The 19,935-nt window shown below is 39.3% G+C and overlaps 1 protein-coding gene across 1 annotated transcript in view; it reads left to right on the plus strand.

Annotated features, from left to right (window-relative positions):
• Positions 1–4,115: 4,115 nt before the first annotated feature.
• The window catches only part of DCAF10 (DDB1 and CUL4 associated factor 10), a 37,554-nt gene continuing 21,734 nt past the window's right edge, over positions 4,116–19,935 (plus strand). Inside the window, exons 1-2 of the mRNA XM_045840768.1 lie at positions 4,116–4,731; positions 12,740–12,853. Coding sequence (XP_045696724.1) covers positions 4,184–4,731; positions 12,740–12,853 — 662 coding nt within the window. The 5' untranslated portion in view covers positions 4,116–4,183. The remainder of the gene's footprint in view (positions 4,732–12,739; positions 12,854–19,935) is intronic.

The raw sequence follows: 19,935 nt of genomic DNA on the forward strand, positions 1-19,935 counted from the left end.
TATTTTATTGATTATACTATTGCAGTTGTCCCATTTTCCCCCTTCACTCCCCTCTACCCTGAACACCCCCACCCACCCACATCCCCCCTTTAGTTCATGTCCATGTGTCATACTTATAAGTTCTTTAGCTTCTACATTTCTCATACTATTCTTGCCCTCCCCCTGTCTATTTCCTACCTACCGTCTATGCTACTTATTCTCTGTACCTTCCCCCGTCTCTCCTCCTCCCACTCCCCTGTTGCTAACCCTCCATGTGATCTCTACTTCTGTAGTTTTGTTCCTATTCTAGTTGTTTGCTTAGTTTGTTTTTGTTTTAGGTGTGTTTGTTAATAATTGTGAGTTTTCTGTCATTTTACTATACATGTTTTTTATCTTCTTTTTCTTAGATAAGTCCCTTTAACATTTCATATAGTAAGGGCTTGGTGATGATGAACTTCTTTAACTTGACCTTATCTGAGAAGCACTTTATCTGCCCTTCCATTCTAAATGAAAGCTTTGCTGGATAGAGCAATCTTGGATGTAGGTCCTTGCCTTTCATGACTTGGAATACTTCTTTCCAGCCCTTTCTTGCCTGCAAGGCCTCTTTGAGAAATCAGCTGTCTGATGGGAACTCCTTCGTAGGTTACTGCCTCCTTATCTCTTGCTGCTTCTAGGATTCTCTCCTTCATTTTAATCTTGGATAATGTAATTATGATGTGCGTTGATGTGTTCCTCCTTGGGTCCAACTTCTTTGGGACTCTCTGAGCTTCCTGGACTTTCTGGAAGTCTATTTCCTTTGCCAGATTGGGGAAGTTCTCCTTTATTATTTGTTCAAATAACTTTTCCACTTGTTGCTCTTCCTCTTCTCCTTCTGGTACCCCTATAATTTGGATGTTGGAACGTTTCAAGATGTCTTGGAGGTTCCTAAGCCTCGCCTCATTTTTTTTTTTTATTTCTTGTTTCTTCATTCTTTTCTGTTTGGTTGTTTCTTTCTTCCTTCTGGTCCACACCATTGATTTGAGTCCCAGTTTCCTTCCCATCACTATGGGTTCCCTGTACATTTTCCTTTATTTCACTTAGCATAGCCTAAATTTTTTCATATAATTTGTGACCAAATTTAACCAATTCTGTGAGCACCCTGATCACCAGTGCTTTGAACTGTGCATCTGATAGGTTGGCCATCTCTTTGTTGCTTAGTTGTATTTGTTCTGGGGCTTTGATTTGTTCTTCTGTTTGCGCCAATTTTTTTGTCTTAATGCGCCTGTTACATATGAGGGGCGGAGCCTTAGGTGTTCACCAGGGCAGGGCAACCCAGTCACTGGGTTGTGACGCTGTATGTGGGGGCGGGGTCCGAGAGGGAACAATGGTGCCTGCTCTGCTCTCTGTCAGATTTCAGTCCTTTCTGCCACTTCCCCCAAGCAAACTGGGCCTTTCTGGCACTCATTCCCATTTGAGTGGGCTTGTGCACATTCTAGGACCCTGTGGGTCTCTCCAACAAACTCTCCTGTGTGGCTGGGAGTCTCTCCCACAGACGCCTCAACCCCCACAGGTGTTTTCAACCGGCGTTTTAAGGCTTTATTTCCCGATGCTGAAACCCTACCTTACACAGTCTGTCTCATTCCCCAGTTTTGCCTGGTTTATTTGCGAGTGAATGTGGGACCTCCCGGTCCACCAGCCGCCTTGTGCACAGCGCCTCGCTTCACAATCGCCGCCTCGCTGGGCCCGCCCACTGCCACCCTGCGCCCAGGGTCCACCAGCCGCCACCTGCGGTGAGCAGGGTCTGCCAGCCACCATTTTGCTGCAACCCCTCTCCACCCGGCCTCCCAACTCCAACCCTCCTATGGGTCTGGATGAATGTGTCTATTTTAACTCCTTGGTTGTTGGACTTCCACACAGTTCAATTTTCTGTCAGTACTGGTTTTTTGTTTGTTTGTTTGTTTCTAAATTTTTGTTGTCCTTACTTTGGCTGTGCGAGAAGGCATAGTGTGTCTACCTACACCTCCATCTTGGCCGGAAGTCCCTCGAAATAGATCTTTATAGACTGTGAATTGGAATCAATTCTTTGCTAAAATGGTTGTATTTATCCTTGGCCGGTGTGGCTCTGTGAACTGAGTACCGGCCTGTGAACCATAAGGTCGCTGGTTCAATTCCAGTCAGGGCACATGCCTGGATTGCGGCCAGGTCCCCAGTTGGGGGCATGTGAGAGGCAACTGATCACCAGTGTTTCTCTTCCTCTCTTTCTCCCTCCCTCCTTTTCTCTCTAAAAATAAATAAATAAAGTCTTTTAAAAAATGGTTGTATTTAAAGACCCTCAAAGGCAGTGGGTAAATAGAAACAAGCACAATTACAGTTGTTTTACCTTTAGTGCTTTCTCAGTTACCCTCCAGTGTTTTTGCTGTTTTTACTGATGGGCTGTAAAATCATGGTAACTTGTTTTAGTCCATATGTAACTTACTCTAGGTTTTAGTAAAAATTATTTGGAATAAGTAAGCACTCACATTTTAAGTAGAAGCGTAAGGAAAAGACTCTGGCATTGCTGAATGACCTGCTCTGTGCGTTACAACCACTGCTACCTTAAGTTTGTGGCCATCTTTACTTTTCAAGACTCACCAATATCTAACTGCTAGAAGTATGTGTAAACCTACAAAATATCTTTGTTCCCATTTGGCTTCTCTACAATCTCTAAACTGTCAGTGAAAAGTTCTTATTCAGTCTGGGAGCTATAGTGTGTTAATTTTGATTTGCCTGAGCTGTGAAATCTGGTTGTCCTGAGCCAGCAGAAACTGTCACAGAGCAGGGGTTTTTCTGTTGGAAGTGTAACTTAAATACCTTGGAATATATAACCTTTAAAATGGAGTTTTATTTTACCCATTTAAAAAGTTAACATTGGTGAATGTGTCATGGCCAAAGTTTGGTAGACCATAACATTTTAGCCATTGGCCATAACTTGGGGGTCAAGCGGAGGACCTCTATTAAGTATTTGTTGCAGCCAGAAGTTGTGGGTCCGAAGGGACATTATTAATCAGAAGACAGACCTCTACCCCTTTTGCGCTGTGGGGACAACATGGGGAGTATCTCCAGAGGAATGGCTGCCTTGATCTTCTCTGAGCTCAGAACGCTTGCTTCTTAAGCCCTTTATTTCAATCAGTTCATGCGCAGGAGAGCTGAATACCAACTTGATGGCGGGAGCACTTGCTGATGGTTCAGCCCTTTCATTCATTCCCATTCTACAAACATCCTTCAGATCTGTCCTCACAGGAGAGATCTTTCTACAAAGACCCTCCAGATGTTCCCTCGGTCACCAAATGTAAGCTTTCTGCAACACAGCTCTTGATCAAGGCCTAGAAGAGCTGTCAGTCCCTATATATACTCCACCTTGTAACTCGAGCTTTCCTTTATTGAAGATTCTCCTTCCCTTCCTCAGAAACACCCAGTTCCTGTTACCCCTTTTCTGCAGAGTTCTATGTATTTATCTCCAACAGCGGCGGTGAAGGGCCTTGCGTCTGTCATGCCCTCCGTGCCTGCCTGGCAAATGTAAGCAGGGCTGACCTTGGGTTGTTGATTGTAAGGTAGATTTGATTCAGGTCTCTAGCTCCCCTCTAACTCCTGGCTGGTATTCATGCTCCTTCCTTCAGAGAGGAAGGCTTTGGCCTTGATAACTCTTGACCAGTAGCTGTGAATTGGGCCGATATTCAGGACACCAATATGCCTCGTTTTCCTGTACGGGCCTGGGGTTTTTAGTGCCCAAGTCACCTGAGACCTTAGACTCCCAGGCTGAGCAGACGGTATACTAAGCCACTCACTTTGTACGACGTGCACCTACTATGGCAATTCCTTCCCCGCGCTGATCTCAGTGTTGAGGGGACAGCAGTACATAATCACGCCCAGCCTCTTTGACTAGGCAGGCCTGCGCACCCGCAGGCACACATAGTCACTGACAACTACAGACTGACTGTCGCACGCGGTGCCCTGATGCTAATTGTCCGATACAGCCCGAGCCCCGAGCATCCTCGGTAGCACGCACACCGCGGTGGTTCGGTGTTCCCGCTTCCGCGGTCCCCAGCGGATGAGAACCGAGGGGCGGTGCAGGTTTCCCAGCCGGCGTGGTTAGGCAGCCGCGCGCCGGAAGTGGCGGCAGGAGCGGGAGCGCTGAGTTGTAGGCCGGCGGGGCAGCATCCCGCAGCCGGGGGCGGGGGCGTTGGTCATGTTTCCCTTCGGGCCGGGTAGCCCAGGAGGGGACCGGGCGACTAGAGCCCGGGCTGAGGAGCCGTCACCCCACGAGGGACCGGCAGCAGCTGCCGGACCGCTCCCTTCCCCGCCCGTGCCGCCACCGCCCGGGGCCGTCGCAGCCCCTCCCCCGTCGCCCGGCGGGAGCCCTCGCAGCCCTGGCGGCCCCTCGCTGTCACCGGCCGCGCGCGCTGGGGAGCTGGAGCAGTCCGGAGCCCCGGAACCTGCCGCTTTCGCCCTAGGAGAGCCGTCACGGTCTTCGCCTCCGCGCCGGAGACCCGGGCCGGACTGCGGGGCCGGGAACCGGGGCCGGCAAGCCCTCGGCACCGGCCGGGGAGGCCCAGGCGCCCGGCTCTTTGGCTGGCTGAGAGAGCGCAGCCTGGGCCGCGGGCTGTTCGTGGACCCGGCGCGGGACAATTTCCGCACCATGACTAACCTCTATGGCTCCATCCACCCCGCAGACTCGGTGTACCTCAGCACTCGCACCCACGGTGCCGTCTTCAACCTCGAGTACTCGCCCGACGGGTAAGCGCGGCCCCTCGGAGGGCGGGTATTCGCCTCAGCCTGGCGGGGCTGCCCAGGGTTAGCTCGCTCGGCCTGGGCCGGGCTCTACCCGTTTCGGGCCGCTAGCCTTCATCCCCAGGCACTTTCTGGAGTGCTCAGTCGCTGTTGGAGGCCCCATCCGACCCCTTGAGGTAGGCCGCCCGGTGCCTCATCTGCTCGCCTTCGGGACGCCCAGGCTCGGTCTAGGAGAGTTGCCTAAAGCCCTCCGGTGGGGCTGTCAGAGCCAGTCCAGAACTGGGATCTTCTGGCACACAGTAAATGCTCAGTAAATACACTGAATAAAGGCCCACTCTTTCCTTGTCCCCCTAGGCTTGAGGTTTTTTCATCTAAGTTTGTACCGAGGGTGGGAAGCCTGCAGGTGCCCTGTACCCTCTGCCTGACTTACCCGGAGGGGACAAGTGCGCATTCATTTGCTCCAGTGAGATGCGAAGACTCAGCCAGAGGTGTCTTACGTTGTGGGGCATTTGTGAAGTTCCCAGGCTACGTGCTTCTGTTAAGGGGGTCCAGCCTTTTTCTGACTGATTAAATATTTCATGTTTGTCCTTGATTTTCTTTTGGGCCAATATTCAAAATATTATCTTTTTAAAACTTTGTTTAGTGAGTATGCAAACAAACTTCACAGCAATCAGTGGAGAAAAACTTAAACACACTGTTCCACCAGGAGACAACATAATTAATATAACTTATCTAATCAAGGCCTCTTGATTTCTAGTCATTTGCTTAGTTATTCATTCATTCCTCCATTCAGCAAATAATTGTTGGCCACTGGTGTGTTCCAGATGGAGAGGTTGCAGTGATATGCAGAACCAGCTAATGGCACCACTTTCATTGAGCTTGAGACCCGTAGGTTCAACCCAATGTTGCTAACCATACCAAATGATTCGTAATGTGTATTTACAAATTGAGAATGGGGTGTTTGGGGCTTTCCTGAGGAAGGGACACTTAACGAAGATCAGAGAAATGAGTAGAAGATGAGATAGTCAAGGCAGGATTGGGGAGGGGATAGAAGTAATTCAGATGGAGGAACTGGCATTTCAAAGGACTGGTGAGGAGGAGCAGTGTATCACATCTGAGGAGATGGATTAGCAAAACAAACAAACAAAAATGTGCTAAAGAAAGACCTAAAATATTCTGAGGAAGGAGCAAAGCAACAGAATCCGGAATCACAGTGAACAGGGACAACCTATTCCATTTCACTGATGCAAATGCTTCTTAATTACACTTGATGCTGGGATCTCCTTATAGCAGATGGGTGGAACTTGTAGCAATGAATGTGCATCGATCACATATAGGAAAAATTAGTGAGAAACTATTTTGCTGAAGTGTATTCATGGAACTTCCTCTATCCTCTCTTTTAACCAAGCCCTATTCTTAAGACTCCTCCCAAAATACCTTGAGTCTGTTCCTCATAAACATTCGGCTCCTCTGTTCCCTGCCTCCTACCTACTCTGTCGGCCTTCAGAAGCAGACATTTGGGTTCTTTGGAGGTGAAGTTATAGGTAGAGAGTGAGAGGGATAGAATGAGTTATGATGAAGAAATTCCATTGCCTAGTGATATTAGAATGAGGAGTATATTACTAATAGTTCTGTTTGAATCTGGACTATATTTTCCCATAGAAACATTTATGTAAAAGGTGGTTAGGTACTCTTAAATAATCCAATAATCCAGTATACTTAATCCAATAATCTTTTAATTGCCCAGTTAATATATGCTTATTATAGAAAACCTGGGCAATAAATGAACAAAAAGAAGGTAAACAAAACTTAGGATCCCAGAGATTAATTGGATATCCAAGGAAATTTCTTCTTTGTGTATGTTTATCTTAATGTAAATGTGGAATCATGCTGTTTTGTAGCCTGCTTTTTTAATACAATATATTGTAAGTGACCTATGTTAATACACATATTTCTACATTTAAAAAAATTTGTATTTAAGTAAAACCTATATAAACAAATATTTTAGATTTATGTCCTTACAATAAATCCCTGAAATGCACTAAAGGTTATGAAAACTTAGATACCTGTTATTAAATTGTTCTCTTTGAAGATTATACCAGTTCTCAGTTCTATCAGACAAGTAGGAAAGTGCTTGTCTCCCCATACCCCTGCCAACATTGCATATAGCTATTCTTTTTCATCTGTGTCAAGGTGAAAGGTGAAAATAGTTCAGTGTTTTAATTCTTTAGTATCTTGCTACATGTACTAATATAACCCAGGTTTTCATGGGACTGAAAGTAATTTTTAGGGAAAAAATGACCTGTGTTAAATGACATAATTTGTTATGTCCTTCAGTTATATGAGTTAAATCACCTAACTGGGTACCATAACCACTGTCACTTACAAGGACTTCTCAGTACAGAGAAGCAGAGGTGATACTGAAGGTAATGATTAAAATTATAAATTTAATAGAGACTGGACTAGAATTTGGCAGTAAAAAATAAATGAAAGGATACATAGAAGATAATTTCTTTATTTTTTAAAAGATTTTATTTATTTATTTATTTATAGAGAGAGGGGAAGGGAAGGAGAAAGAGAGGGAGAGAAACATCAGTGTGTGGTTGCCTTTTCAATGCCCCCTCCTGGGGACCTGGCCCGCAACCCAGGCATGTGCCCTGACTGGGAATTGAACTGACAGCCTTTTGGTTCACAGACCAGTGCTCAATCCACTGAGCCACACCAGCCAGGGCAGAATATAATTTCTAAAGAAATCCAAAAATGTTTTAAGCAGTAGCAATATTGTCGGAATAAGTGTATTACCTCCTAAGATGACAATTTGAAAAAGGACATTTGTTAATATTAATAAATTAGATAGATAATAATATGTGGGACTGTCTCAAGCAATTCCTCTCTGAGAAGACATTAGGCACTGCTGAAGAGAGAATTAATGTATTGGAAAATAGAAGTGAAGAAATTATCTAAAATGTGGATAGGAAACACAATGGTTAAAAATATGAAGACAGTTTAGTGACATGATAAATAGAAAAAGCTTACCATATATTTGGTTAATTCTTGAAGAAAATGAGATATTGAATAGATAAGATAATGGGTCAAAAGCACATTCAAACGAAGAGGTAATAGCTGAGAACTTTCCAGTATTGAAAAAAAGCACTAAGCCATGATTTAAGAAGCCCAGCACTCTCAAGTAGGAATCCTCTCAAGACATGTAATGAAACTGCAGGACAACAAATGTAAAAATCTTAAAAGCTAGAGAAAAAGACCTTAAAAACAGTAGCTATAAAGGCAATTAGACAAAAATAATAGTGTAAATCAGAACACAGTGGTGATTATTTTTAGGATGCTGGGGGAAAAACCCTGCCGATTTAGATGTCTATACTCAGCAAGGGTGGGTTCTTTGGCTCTTGTCAAGAACTAAGTTGAAATAAATACCATTTATACAAGCAAAGCTGAGTGAGTTTGCTACCACACCTTTAATCATGGAATTCTACATTCAGAGAGAATAAAATGTTTTCAAATGGAAGGTCTGAGATAGTAGAAGGAATGAAGAACAAAGAAAATGGAAAATATGTATGTAAAAATAATTTTGTCTTTTGGGATTAACAAAGAACTAAAATAGAAGACAACAATAGCATATATGTTATGAAGGGATGCTCTAAATTCCTTACGTTTTTGGAGGGGGAATTATATTAACTTTAGGCTTTAATAAGTTTAGTGTGGATTTAAAAATTTTCAAGGCAACCACCAAAAGAGAAGAAAAAAATGATTTCTAGACTAGTAGAAGAAAAATATGGAATAAAACAATTCTGAAAGGAAATAAGAAAGGGAAAGAAAAAATAGAAAAGGTATAATAAATAAGAAGCACAAAGAATGGCTAAAAATAAATCCATACTACTAATTAATAATAAATGTGGAGGTACTAAATGTTCAGAAGGATAGAGAAAAATTATTCAGACATTTCAAACTGAAGAAATCTGGTGAGCTTTATTAATGTCATACAAAATAGGCTTTAAGGGAAAAAAAATTACTAGAAATGTGAGGTCACTTAATAAAGAAGCTCAGTTCACCTGGAAGATAAAACAGTTCTAAACTTGAATGATTGTTTTAGATTTAAAATATATACATCAAAAATTGTTAACTTCAAGGAGAAAACATTTCTCATAGGGGAAGATTTTCATGCACATCGTAGTGTACTTCAGTTAATCGGACAAACACAAGCATAAGTAAGAAACACAAAGTATAAACAACACTAATTAAAACCTTGCTGTACAGAGCATATGTAGAAGGCTGCATTTAGGCCTGCTGCTCAGCTAGTACCCATTGGTTCAGCTATACCACTTGTTAAAATATTGATATATGTCCATAGTAGTTGAATGGTCACTGCCCCAAGCCCACTGAGTGCCATCCTAATGCTTCAGCACCTTCCATACGACCTCCCAGAATAGTACTTTACGTAGTAACTAAAGAATTCAGAACTGGCCCAGCAAGCTGCCAACAAATATCTTCCTGGAAAGCTATCAGCATCCATTCTAATTGCTCTTCGCGCATGCCAGGTACTCTCCCCCCCACAAAAAACAGATCCATAGGTAAATGCCCATTGGGTTCTCTCAGTGTGGGGCTGCGTGCCTTTATCAGGAGCTCTCCCACTTTCACTTGGTCATTTGTGAGGACCGCAGCCTCTGGGAGAGACAGAAATGGAGAGAGCAGTCAAATGAGAGTAACAACACTGTTACAGGCACCATCCAAACATGAACTCTTGGCACGCTGTGCACTCCCACACAGGAGAGAATCTGCAGCCGGTGGATGAGGCCTACGGCAGTGGTGTGTGGATAAATGACTTCTGGGATGCAGATTCCTGATTTTATTATTCTTGTTGAATTTCACCATTATTTAGTGGGATAATTTTGCTAAAACTCACTGAATATCAGCCCACCATGGGCATTAATAACACTCATTAATGAAAATAGCTACCAACATAAATCTCTATACCAGATGCATTTAGTTGAGTGAACTGAGAAGCAGAAAGGTCATATACAAAGGATCTGTACCCTGGCTTATGCTCATAACTGCCATATTACACATTGCCTCTCATCTGGGATGAGGGATTAAGTTTGATATAATTAAATATGATAATCAGTAAATTACTTTTATAACTTAGTTATTAATATCGAATACATATTTGAGTACACAAAGTTGGCAGCATTATAAAGACTAAAAAATAATTTAATATGCTTACTGTAACTTCAGCAGAAGTTAAAAAGAGGATTCAGCCCCATGAACAATTCTGTTGATGTTACTAGTGATTTTCTTTTTGAATACTTATCAAGACTACAAATTAAGCCCTAGCTGGTGTGGCTCAGTGGATTGAGCACCAGCCTGCAAACCAAAGGGTTGCCGGTTGGATTTCCAGTCAGGGCACATGCCTGGGTTCTGAGCCAGGTCCCCAGTAGAGGGCACATGAGAGGCAATCACACATTACTGTTTCTTTCCCTCCCTTCCTCCTTCCCTTCCCCTCTCTAAAAAATAAATAAATAAAATACTCAAAACAAAATAAGACTACAAGTTATGTAATGACTACCTATTTAATGTGGAAATTCTTGGAGGGGCTTTATGCAATTTTCTATGTCCATGGTTTAGATGAGGGCATCTGCATCAAACAAGATCGTGGCTACAATTTCCAAAAACTAATAAATGATTGGAAGTTACTAGAATAATTTGATAAACAATTTGAGTTATAACTAATATCATTTGGCAAACATTTTTATAATCTATAGGTTACTTTATTAAGACTGTTTTAAATTTTATTTATATGTTAATTTATATTACTAATGAATGTTTAACATTTCTGAATATCACACTGACTATATGTAATAGCTACCTTTTGTTTTTTTAAACACACAAGGAAAATTTACGAAGTTTTCACTTAAAAGATCACATATTTCAAAAGAAGGGCCAAAGAAGAAATAGCAATGGAAATTAGAAATGTAGAACTAAATGATAATGGAAATACCACATGCCTCAAAACTTGGGGGATATATATAAGTAGAACAGTTCTTAATAGGAAATTATAGACTTTAATAAACTGGAAAAGAAGACAAGGAAAATTAATAAGCTAAGTATCCATCTCAAGAAAAAAAGAGCCCTGGCTAGTACAGTTCAGTGGTTTGCGTGCCAGCCTGCAAACCAAAGGTTCACCAGTTTGATTCCCAGTCAAGCCAAGCTGCGAATCTAAGCTGGTTACTGGTAGTGCCAGGCCTGGGGCTCACAGAGACCAGCTGTTGCTTGTTTGATAGGGTTTAGGAAGTTGTGAAGCATGAGCTAAGATCAGCCATTTATATGGAAAAGCAGTTTCCCAAGTTGGCTGGGAGGGAGTCTCAGGGAATCCCCAGGGCATGGCAAATAGTGTTAGCCAGGCTAATGGATTCTTAGATATGGTACCAGCTTGCTGACTCTGGGGAGAGAGTTCAGAAAAGGGACAATGGCCTATGCTTGCCTTGATGCCAGCCATTTCAGTTCCTCTCTGGAGGATGCCACTGGTGCCTTTCAAGCTGCCACCCCTGTGCTGGAGCTCAGAGGGAGTGAGTAAGTCTTAGTAGGTGAGTCCATGTGTGGGTTCTTTAAGAGGAATTCTTGGGGCTCTAGCAGTTTCTTCCACCAACTCAGTCCCTGCTGGTTTTTGCAGTTAGAAGTTGTGGGACTTACCTTCCTGGCACTGGGACCCTGAGCTGGGGGGCCTATTGTAGGGTTGGGATTCCTCGCTCCCACGTTATCCCCCCTGAATTTTTATCCCCCACATGTGGATGTGAGACCAGCCAGTTCTGAATCTTCTCCTCTCCTACCAGTCTGAAGGGATGTGGGTTTTTTAATTCTGTTCAGTGGAAGTTGTCAGACTTCCACTCAACTCAATTTTTGACTGTTCTGAGTGATGGTTGTTCTGTATTTTAGTTGTAATTTTGATGTGATTGTGGGAGGAGGTGAACCGTGTCTGCCTACATTGCCATCTTGACTGGAAGTCTGGGAAAGGTTTATTTAGTAGATTTTTTCCCTATCCAACTTTATGTAAGAAGTTTTTTCTTAGTATAAAAATTTGACTATTTGAAATTCTCTATGATGCACTTTTGCCTTTAGTGTATAAAATTCCACTTGTTATTAGAGCTATAAATTGGGAAGACCTGCAGTTTCAAAGACTCAGGATTGCATTTACTAGATCTCAATGTGAAGGAGCTGTGCCCAAAGAAAACTAGACTTAATCAAAATCAATAAATGACAGTGGATTTTCAGAAATTAAAATGGGGCTTGTAAAAGGTTTATGAAAAAAGAACTTTTTAATAACTAGAGACAATACTAAAAACACCATAATGAAAAGATTGTTTGACTATATTTAATCAGTAGGATATATACCAGATCTTTTCAGTGCATTTCAGTAGATACTGATAAAGAAATACATAATCCTGCGGTATAAGATGTTTTTCCTCTGAGTTGTCTCATGTATGCATGTTTTTCTGCACTTAGCCTTTCTCATTTAAAAAAAATGTTTTGGTGTTCTTCTAAATATCCTATCCATATAAAGCTATCCCTTTCTTTTCAAAAGTTGTACCATATTGCATAGCATTAATGTACCATGACTTATGTAATCAGTCTTTCCTTTTTTGTGTATATTAAGGTTCCTTTCCATTTTTTCTTATAATTAAGCGTATATTCTTTGTATTTATGAATGATTGTGTCTAAATTGGATACTCAGAAAAAAATTGCTGAGTCATAAGGTATGCACATTTAAAATTTTGATAGATAGTGGTACTCTCCAAACAGAAACTGTACCAGTTATACTCCACCAAAACATATGCGAGTGCCATTTTTTGCTAAGCCAATAGTGGATCATGTCAATATTTTAAATATTTGCTACTAACATGGGCAAAAAGAAGTTGTCCACTTACAGTTTGTGCAATTATAAATAAATGAGTATCAATAACCAGAGAATGCTAGAAAACTAAACAAATGTGTCATTTGCTTACAGGTCAGTGCTGACAGTTGCCTGTGAACAGACTGAAGTTCTGCTCTTTGACCCTATATCATCAAAGCACATAAAGACACTTTCTGAAGCTCATGAAGACTGTGTGAATAATATCAGGTCAGTATTATGGTAAAAAAGTGAACTTTACTAGTGTGACCCAAAATACTCTGTTTTGGAATTTCTCGAACATGTGTAACACCTTGTCCAGCAATGCTGGATGATACACATTTGTGAACTGTGAATCTTATCCCTTGTGAACCTTATCCCTTCAGTTACAAAACTTACTGTTAACTTTTTTTGAATTGGAATCTTTCTAAAATGCATTTTTACTTTCATATGATTTTCTTTTCTTTTCATATATTAGGGTCATCATTATGAACCTCAGCCAGTATTATAATAGTCTTGTAATGCTTTTAGACTAATGGTCTGTGTAGATTATGGCCATCCTGTTACTAAGCCTATTTCACCACCACCCCCAAAATTCACACTATTGAGGGGGAAAAAGCACATTTGCACAGAGAACTTCTTTATTGCATTTTTGGAAACTCCTCAAATTCTCAATGATGTGGAAAGTAGATAATAGTTGAACATTTTGGTGGATTAATATGCAGTCATTAAAATGATGGTCACAAAGACTACATGTCAACATAGACAAATGCTTTGGATAATATAGGTTAAAATCGGGATAAAAATTGTTCAAATATGACAGGATGCAGAATAACAGATTAGAAAGATATATTTTAAAATACTAACAGTGGGTGAGTTAGAATGGATGGATTATGAGTAATTTTCTATTTTCTTTTTTTTTTGCTCAGCACTGTCAGACATTTCACATACTATTTTCTAAATCTTATGTAAAGAGATAATTATTTTTATAATGATTACTTTTAATTTTCAAAAAATAAGAAATGTGGAAATTACTTCTAGTCAAGATGACATACTGAGTTTTAATGTAACTCCTGTGCTCCAAACACATAGAACAAAAGATTAAACAGCACAAAAGATACACCCAGGCAGAGAAACAGCAGTAAACATTTTCGTGGGCCCTAAGTTGAACGCAGACACAAAAATACCAGCTGGGTGTAAACCAGAAGCCCTCTGGGCTTCAGCCTGGCATTGATGCGCAGTCGTTTAGCTCCTGTCAGGAATCAGAAATGCTGACGTGCTTCGTGTGAGGCAGAAGCCAGAACTACCACAGGGGTTTGGTTAGAATGTCTGTCCCATTTGTGAAAGCCTGAAAAACGGAAAAAGCTATTAACTACCTGGGGCTATGGATTTTAGCTGATCAAGACACAGACTCATGACATGGAATTGATGAAGCCATTAACGAGTCAGTGACTGAATGTATATGTGTGAAAACTCCAATATCATCACGGAACTGGAGGCCTTAATGTCATTATAAGGTCTAATTGTGGATTACAGGTCCAGAAACCTAAGTGAGAAGAACTATAAAACCATTAAATAGGAAGAAAGAGAGAAAAATTAAAGACCTTTGCTACTGAAAATGAACCTACAACCAAAATTCCAAAACTCATGAAGACATCTAATATTAATGTCATAACAAAATCAGTGATCAGAATAGGCATTTTCTCTGGATGAAATTAATTTTATGGAGTAGTCCAACAAAGACTTTATTTTAAAAAATAAATTATTTTATTTATTTTTTTTGACTAGGTAATACATGCACGTGGTACAAAATTCAAAGATACAAAAGGGTAAACAGTGAAAAGTAAGTCTGTCTCCCACCTCTGTCCCCTAGCCACCCAGTTCCCCTCCCCAGAGGCAACCACTATTACCAATATCTTGCTATCTTTTCTGAGATAGTTTGTGCATGTACAAGTATACACACACACATACCTACACTTTTATATAAATGGTAGCATTCTACACATACTATTATGTACCTTGGCCTTTTTACTTCATAGCATATTTAGAAATCATTCCATGTTAGCATCCATGGGATGATCTTATTCTTTTTAACAGCTGCATAGTATTCCATTGATTGGAAGACACTTTAAAGCATTTTTAGGATGCTCAAAGTAATAAGTTAAAAGTTAAGGGGTACTTTCCATTTAAAGAGAGCTCAAAAATTATAAGACAAAAGAGATACAAGAAGAACAGATTAATGTAGGAATGAACCAACTAGAAATCTTTGTAGTTGGTATATAAAAAACTCAGTAGATGGGATAAATTTACCCTTTATACCATTGATGGCAGAATTAATGATTTAGAAAGTAGTATTAAAAAATTCATCCAGAGCGCAGAGAAAAAAGATATAAATATGAAAGAGTAGTTAAAAAACAAAGAAGATTAATTGAGAAACTCCAGAAAATGTATAAAAAGTACAAAAAGAAAAAGAAGATGCAGAGTGGTGGAGAACTAAGTTTTGAAGACAGAGGGACACACAGGCTGAGAATTGTTAACATTGAAGAAGAACCTGAGTCATTCCATCAAAGTAAACTTAAGAATGTCAGGTAGGTTAAACAAAGAAAGATCGACATCTAGACAGGTTGTGGTGAAACTAGAATGTCAAAGATAAAGACAAAAATCTTAAAAGCCACCAAAGCTGGAAGCCAGATGACCTACAGAGGTATGATAATTAAATTAGCAGAACGTTTCTCATCAGCAATAGTTGATGCCAGAGAAAATGGAATGTCTTAAATACTAAGGCAATACCTAATCATATCCAAGTAAACTGTTATTTTAGAATGAAGAATTTTAATGAGGTGAAATGATAAATGTTATTAATTGTTAATACCAGAAAGATAATTCAGGGATTGTTGGGGGTGGGGGCAGTACATTTAAAACAAAATTAAAATTCCAGATTAGTACCATCCAATAAAATTATAATTCTGGCTCCATGTGTAACTTAAGATTTTCTAGTTACATTAAAAAAGAAAAGAGAAGCATTTGGAATACATTTTTAATAATGCATTTTATTTAACCCCGTATGTCTAAAATAGTATTTCAGGATGTCATCAGTATAAACTTTAATGAGATACTCTACCTGTATTTTTTCATGCTAAATTCTCAAAATCCAGTATGTATTTTGTACTTACAGTACATCTCACTTTAGACTGGCTGCATATCAAGGATTCAACAGCCACATGTGACTAATGGCTACCAAATTAGACAATATAGTTGTAGAGAGTAACAACAAATAGGTTGTATGAATAGGGTTGTTTTGTTCAATGGGAAGGTATAACATGGTAAGGTCTTTGTCATGTTCAGGAAAAGATAGAAATATAAAGAGTCTGAAATCAGACCCTTTCAGAACAATATATAATTAAATATATACAGTAAAAAACTAAACTAAAAGTAATTAAAATAATAGAAGTACAGTTTACAGCTTTTAAACCAGCAGAAGAAGAGGGGGAAAAGAATATTGAAAACTTGCTCAATTCAGAAGACAGGAAAGCTTAAACAAGTAAATAAATAAAGGAAAGGAAAGATATACTAAATAGAGAATAAGAAGTAAAAATATTTCCAAATACTGTGTAGTTCAAAGTAGAAATGGATTGATCTTTATTAAAAGACAGAGATAGCAATTTGAATGAAAACCAAAATTATTCATATACTCTTTATAGAGATAGCAACACTAAGACTGCCCAAAAATAGAGAAAGAAAACTTCTGTAGGTTATCATTATTGGACAGATGGAAGACCAAAGTCTTTCATAAGGATAAACTGCAATAGCATATATTTTTTAAAAAGAAAAATCCACCAAGAAGGTATATAATCATTAATTTCTATGCAACTTGAAAGATGTGTGTACAAAGCAAAGATGGAATGATAAGGAATTACTAGTGTATAGTCATGCTGAGAGATTTTACTAGTTTTTTCCAAACTAGTAAATCAAGCAGATAAAAATTAGGGTATAGAAAATAAACTAGAAATGCTGCATGAAATTTTAAATATGTATGTATTTTTAGTGTATAGTTGATCTGATAAGGAAGGAATCCTAAGGCAAAAAATGAAGTGGAAGCGGGAATGTAAGAAAATAAACAAGCATTCAAGCTGTGTTTTACCATGGAGGCATTGGCCAGATGCTGGCGACCTTGAGTTTGTGCTTTGACATGTGTGAGGAGTCCAGAGGACAGGAGAGTTAATTCTGTGGCCTGTCGAAGGTGAGGAGTCTCGTAGCAAGCTCTGCGGAAGGGTGGGACTCCAAAGGCTTATACTTCTGGCATAAAGGTGATCTAGAAATAACTCACTGTGTTCATCTAGACTGTGGCACTGGGTAGGAGGGTGTCAAAAAATCTCTGTGAATTTCTAACCACAAGCCAGCCCTCATGCATGAGTGGAGCCTAAATTCACATTACCAAATGTTCCAAAAACAAATGCACATCTTCTCTGGAGAAGATGACTCAGTATCATAAATAAGTCAGTTCCTCCCAAATTAGTCTATATATTTAGTGCAGTTTTAATCAAAATATCAAGTTTTTTAACTTAATTTTAAAATTCATGTTGAACAGCAAAGTGCCAAGAATATCTGAAACTATTTTGAAGAGGACTAAGACAGTGTGAGTTCTCACCTCTCCAGATATCAAATGGAGTCTCAGGACAGGGATCGATTGAGTGACCAATTGAATGCAATGGAGCTTCGAGAAACTTGACATAAGATAGCAGGGGCATTGCCATCAGTGGGGGGGTGGGACAGTGGAAAACAGAGAATTGGTTATGAACGTGAAAAAATAAATAAAATTAGATTTTGATCTCATACCAGAACTAAAAGTAATTGCCAGTTAAAGACTTGTTTATAAAAGCAAACATTTAAAGCTTTAGAAGAAATATAGAATATGTTGTAAATATGAGAAAGGATTTCATAAGATAAAAAAGGATAAACCATTAAGGATTAATAAATTCAACTATGTTAAAATGTAAAACTTTATTGTAACAAAAGACATAGGAGTATGAGAAGATAAGCTATGGATTGGTGGGAGAAGATATTTTCATTGCAAATAATGGAAAAAAGGATTAATATCCAGAATATATGAGACAGTTTTCCTGGAACAAAATAGGCAGAGAATCACATAAGAGAAACTAAAATGAGCAATAAATATGAAAAGATTTTCAGGCTTACTAGTTACATGGAAATGCAAATAAAGAAAACAACCAATAAATACCAAGTATTGACAAAGATGTTGAGAAATAGAAACTCATAGATAGTATTGATGGAGTATAAATTGGTAAGATTATTTTGAAGAGAAATTTAGCAACATCCGGTAAAACTGAAGATCAGTTTTTTAAAAAAGTACATGTCAGCAAAGAGATATGTTAAGAAGGTTTATTACAGCACTTAGTATTAGAACTTGGAAATAAATCTCTAAGAGGAAGATAAATTCTGATATACTTCTACAATGGAATACTATTCATCAGTTAAAATAAATGAACTAGAAGAATCAGCATCTGGGATACATCTCAGAAATTCAAGGTTGAGCCAGAAAAGCAAATTGTAGAATGAGCTGTACAGTATGATACCATTTATATAAAGTTTGAAAATATACAAACACAAGCTTGATGAAGGCACGTATTTGTGTGTTTGTTCTCTGCTTTGTCCCTAGCACCTAGAACTGTGCCTAGCACATAGTGGGTGCTCAATAAGTATTAGCACAGAATAAAGTGCAGTGCAGTGTTATATATTGATTGTTTATGGCTACATACTTATGAATTTATGGTATTAAAAACTTGCATGGGGAGTGACAAATAACAAATTTGGATAGTGGTTCCCTCTGGAGAGGGAGGGAGGGGAATGGGATTGGGGAGGGGTATATAGGGTTCTTCAACTGTGTTTGTAATGTTTTTAAAAATCTGAATGATAAAAAGTGTTAAAATTGTTAAAGCTGGGTGGTGGGTATCACAGATGTTTGTTATATTCATAAGTTTCTCTGTGTCTCTAATATTTTACAATTTAAAATTTTGTTACCTCAAAAAGTAAAGACATATAACAGGTTGTTTGCCCCCAGTCAAAATGATCTCTGACTAATCTGTTATTAGAATTTGTTCCTTGTTAATGTCAGCTCTCATTTGCTGGTGTCAGTGTGCCTGGCCTAGTACCCCACACCTACAAATTTGAGTCTGCCTCTTATCTGTTGGTTAGAAAAACAGATTTTAAAGATTTTTTAGAAGAACGTATAAATTAAGAGTTTTGACTAAATATCTGAGGAGTCACTGGATGAGCTGAAGTGTTAATAATACTGACTTCCATTTTTTGAGTGTTTATGTGTGCCAAACCTTTTGTGAAACAGTTTTCATGCATTATATTGTTGAAGCCTCATAGTCTCCTGATGTGAGACAGATACCGTACCCATTTTAAGGAATGAAGAAGTTGCGAGGCAGACAGAGAGACTTGCCCAGGTCTCACCTGTAAGTGGTGAAGCTGGGACTTCTGCTCGGTCCCGTTAGGCCAGGTCACTGTGCTGTTCGGGGCTGGGCATGCACCTCGTGGTCTGGCTCTAGGTGGTCATTCTGCACATACTTAGTAATGTCTCTTAGTTCACCTCATAGCTTTGAGGTTTGCTTATTTTGTAAAATAAAAATGTTGATGTGTAGAGGATTTTCTGTTGCTTCACTCTTAGGGAAAGTATGTAATTTAAATTCTTAAGCCCATTATACAGGCTTACTTATCACTCATGAGGACTCTGTAGGAGGATTTAAGTCCATTTAATAATCAAGTTCCCCCCAATGATACAGTTCCAGGGGAAACTGAGGTTATCATAAGAATAGTTAGTGATGTGACAGTTAAAAAACTAGTGCCCATTTAAATATCCCACAATCTACTTTTCCCTCTGTCTTTGTTGGTCTCTTCCTGATTGTTATATTTCATACAGTATACTATAAATGCATTGCTTATGCCTGGGAACATGACATTTCTTATCTTCTAATGGACATAGAATTTCACAAATCCCTGAGAGTAATATTATAGAATTGATCAATTATATATGAAATTATTGGAAAATGAGGAGTTAGACTAGTTATCAATTAGAGAAAAGAAGATGACAGAAAGGATGAAGCGATAGATACTTCAAAAAATTATTGTACTTCAATAATTGTATGATACTTTAAAAAATTGATACTTCAGTATGATACTTCATACAGTATGATACTTCAAAAAATTGTATCTCACAGGACTAAGGAAAAGCCCTTGGGAAAATTGATAAAGCCCTTGAATATTATACAGAGAGGATGACCCCCCTTTTT

This window comes from Phyllostomus hastatus, unplaced genomic scaffold (assembly GCF_019186645.2).
Source record: "Phyllostomus hastatus isolate PE091 unplaced genomic scaffold, TTU_PhHast_1.1 phas_contig_34, whole genome shotgun sequence".
In the NCBI taxonomy this organism is placed as follows: domain Eukaryota; kingdom Metazoa; phylum Chordata; class Mammalia; order Chiroptera; family Phyllostomidae; genus Phyllostomus; species Phyllostomus hastatus.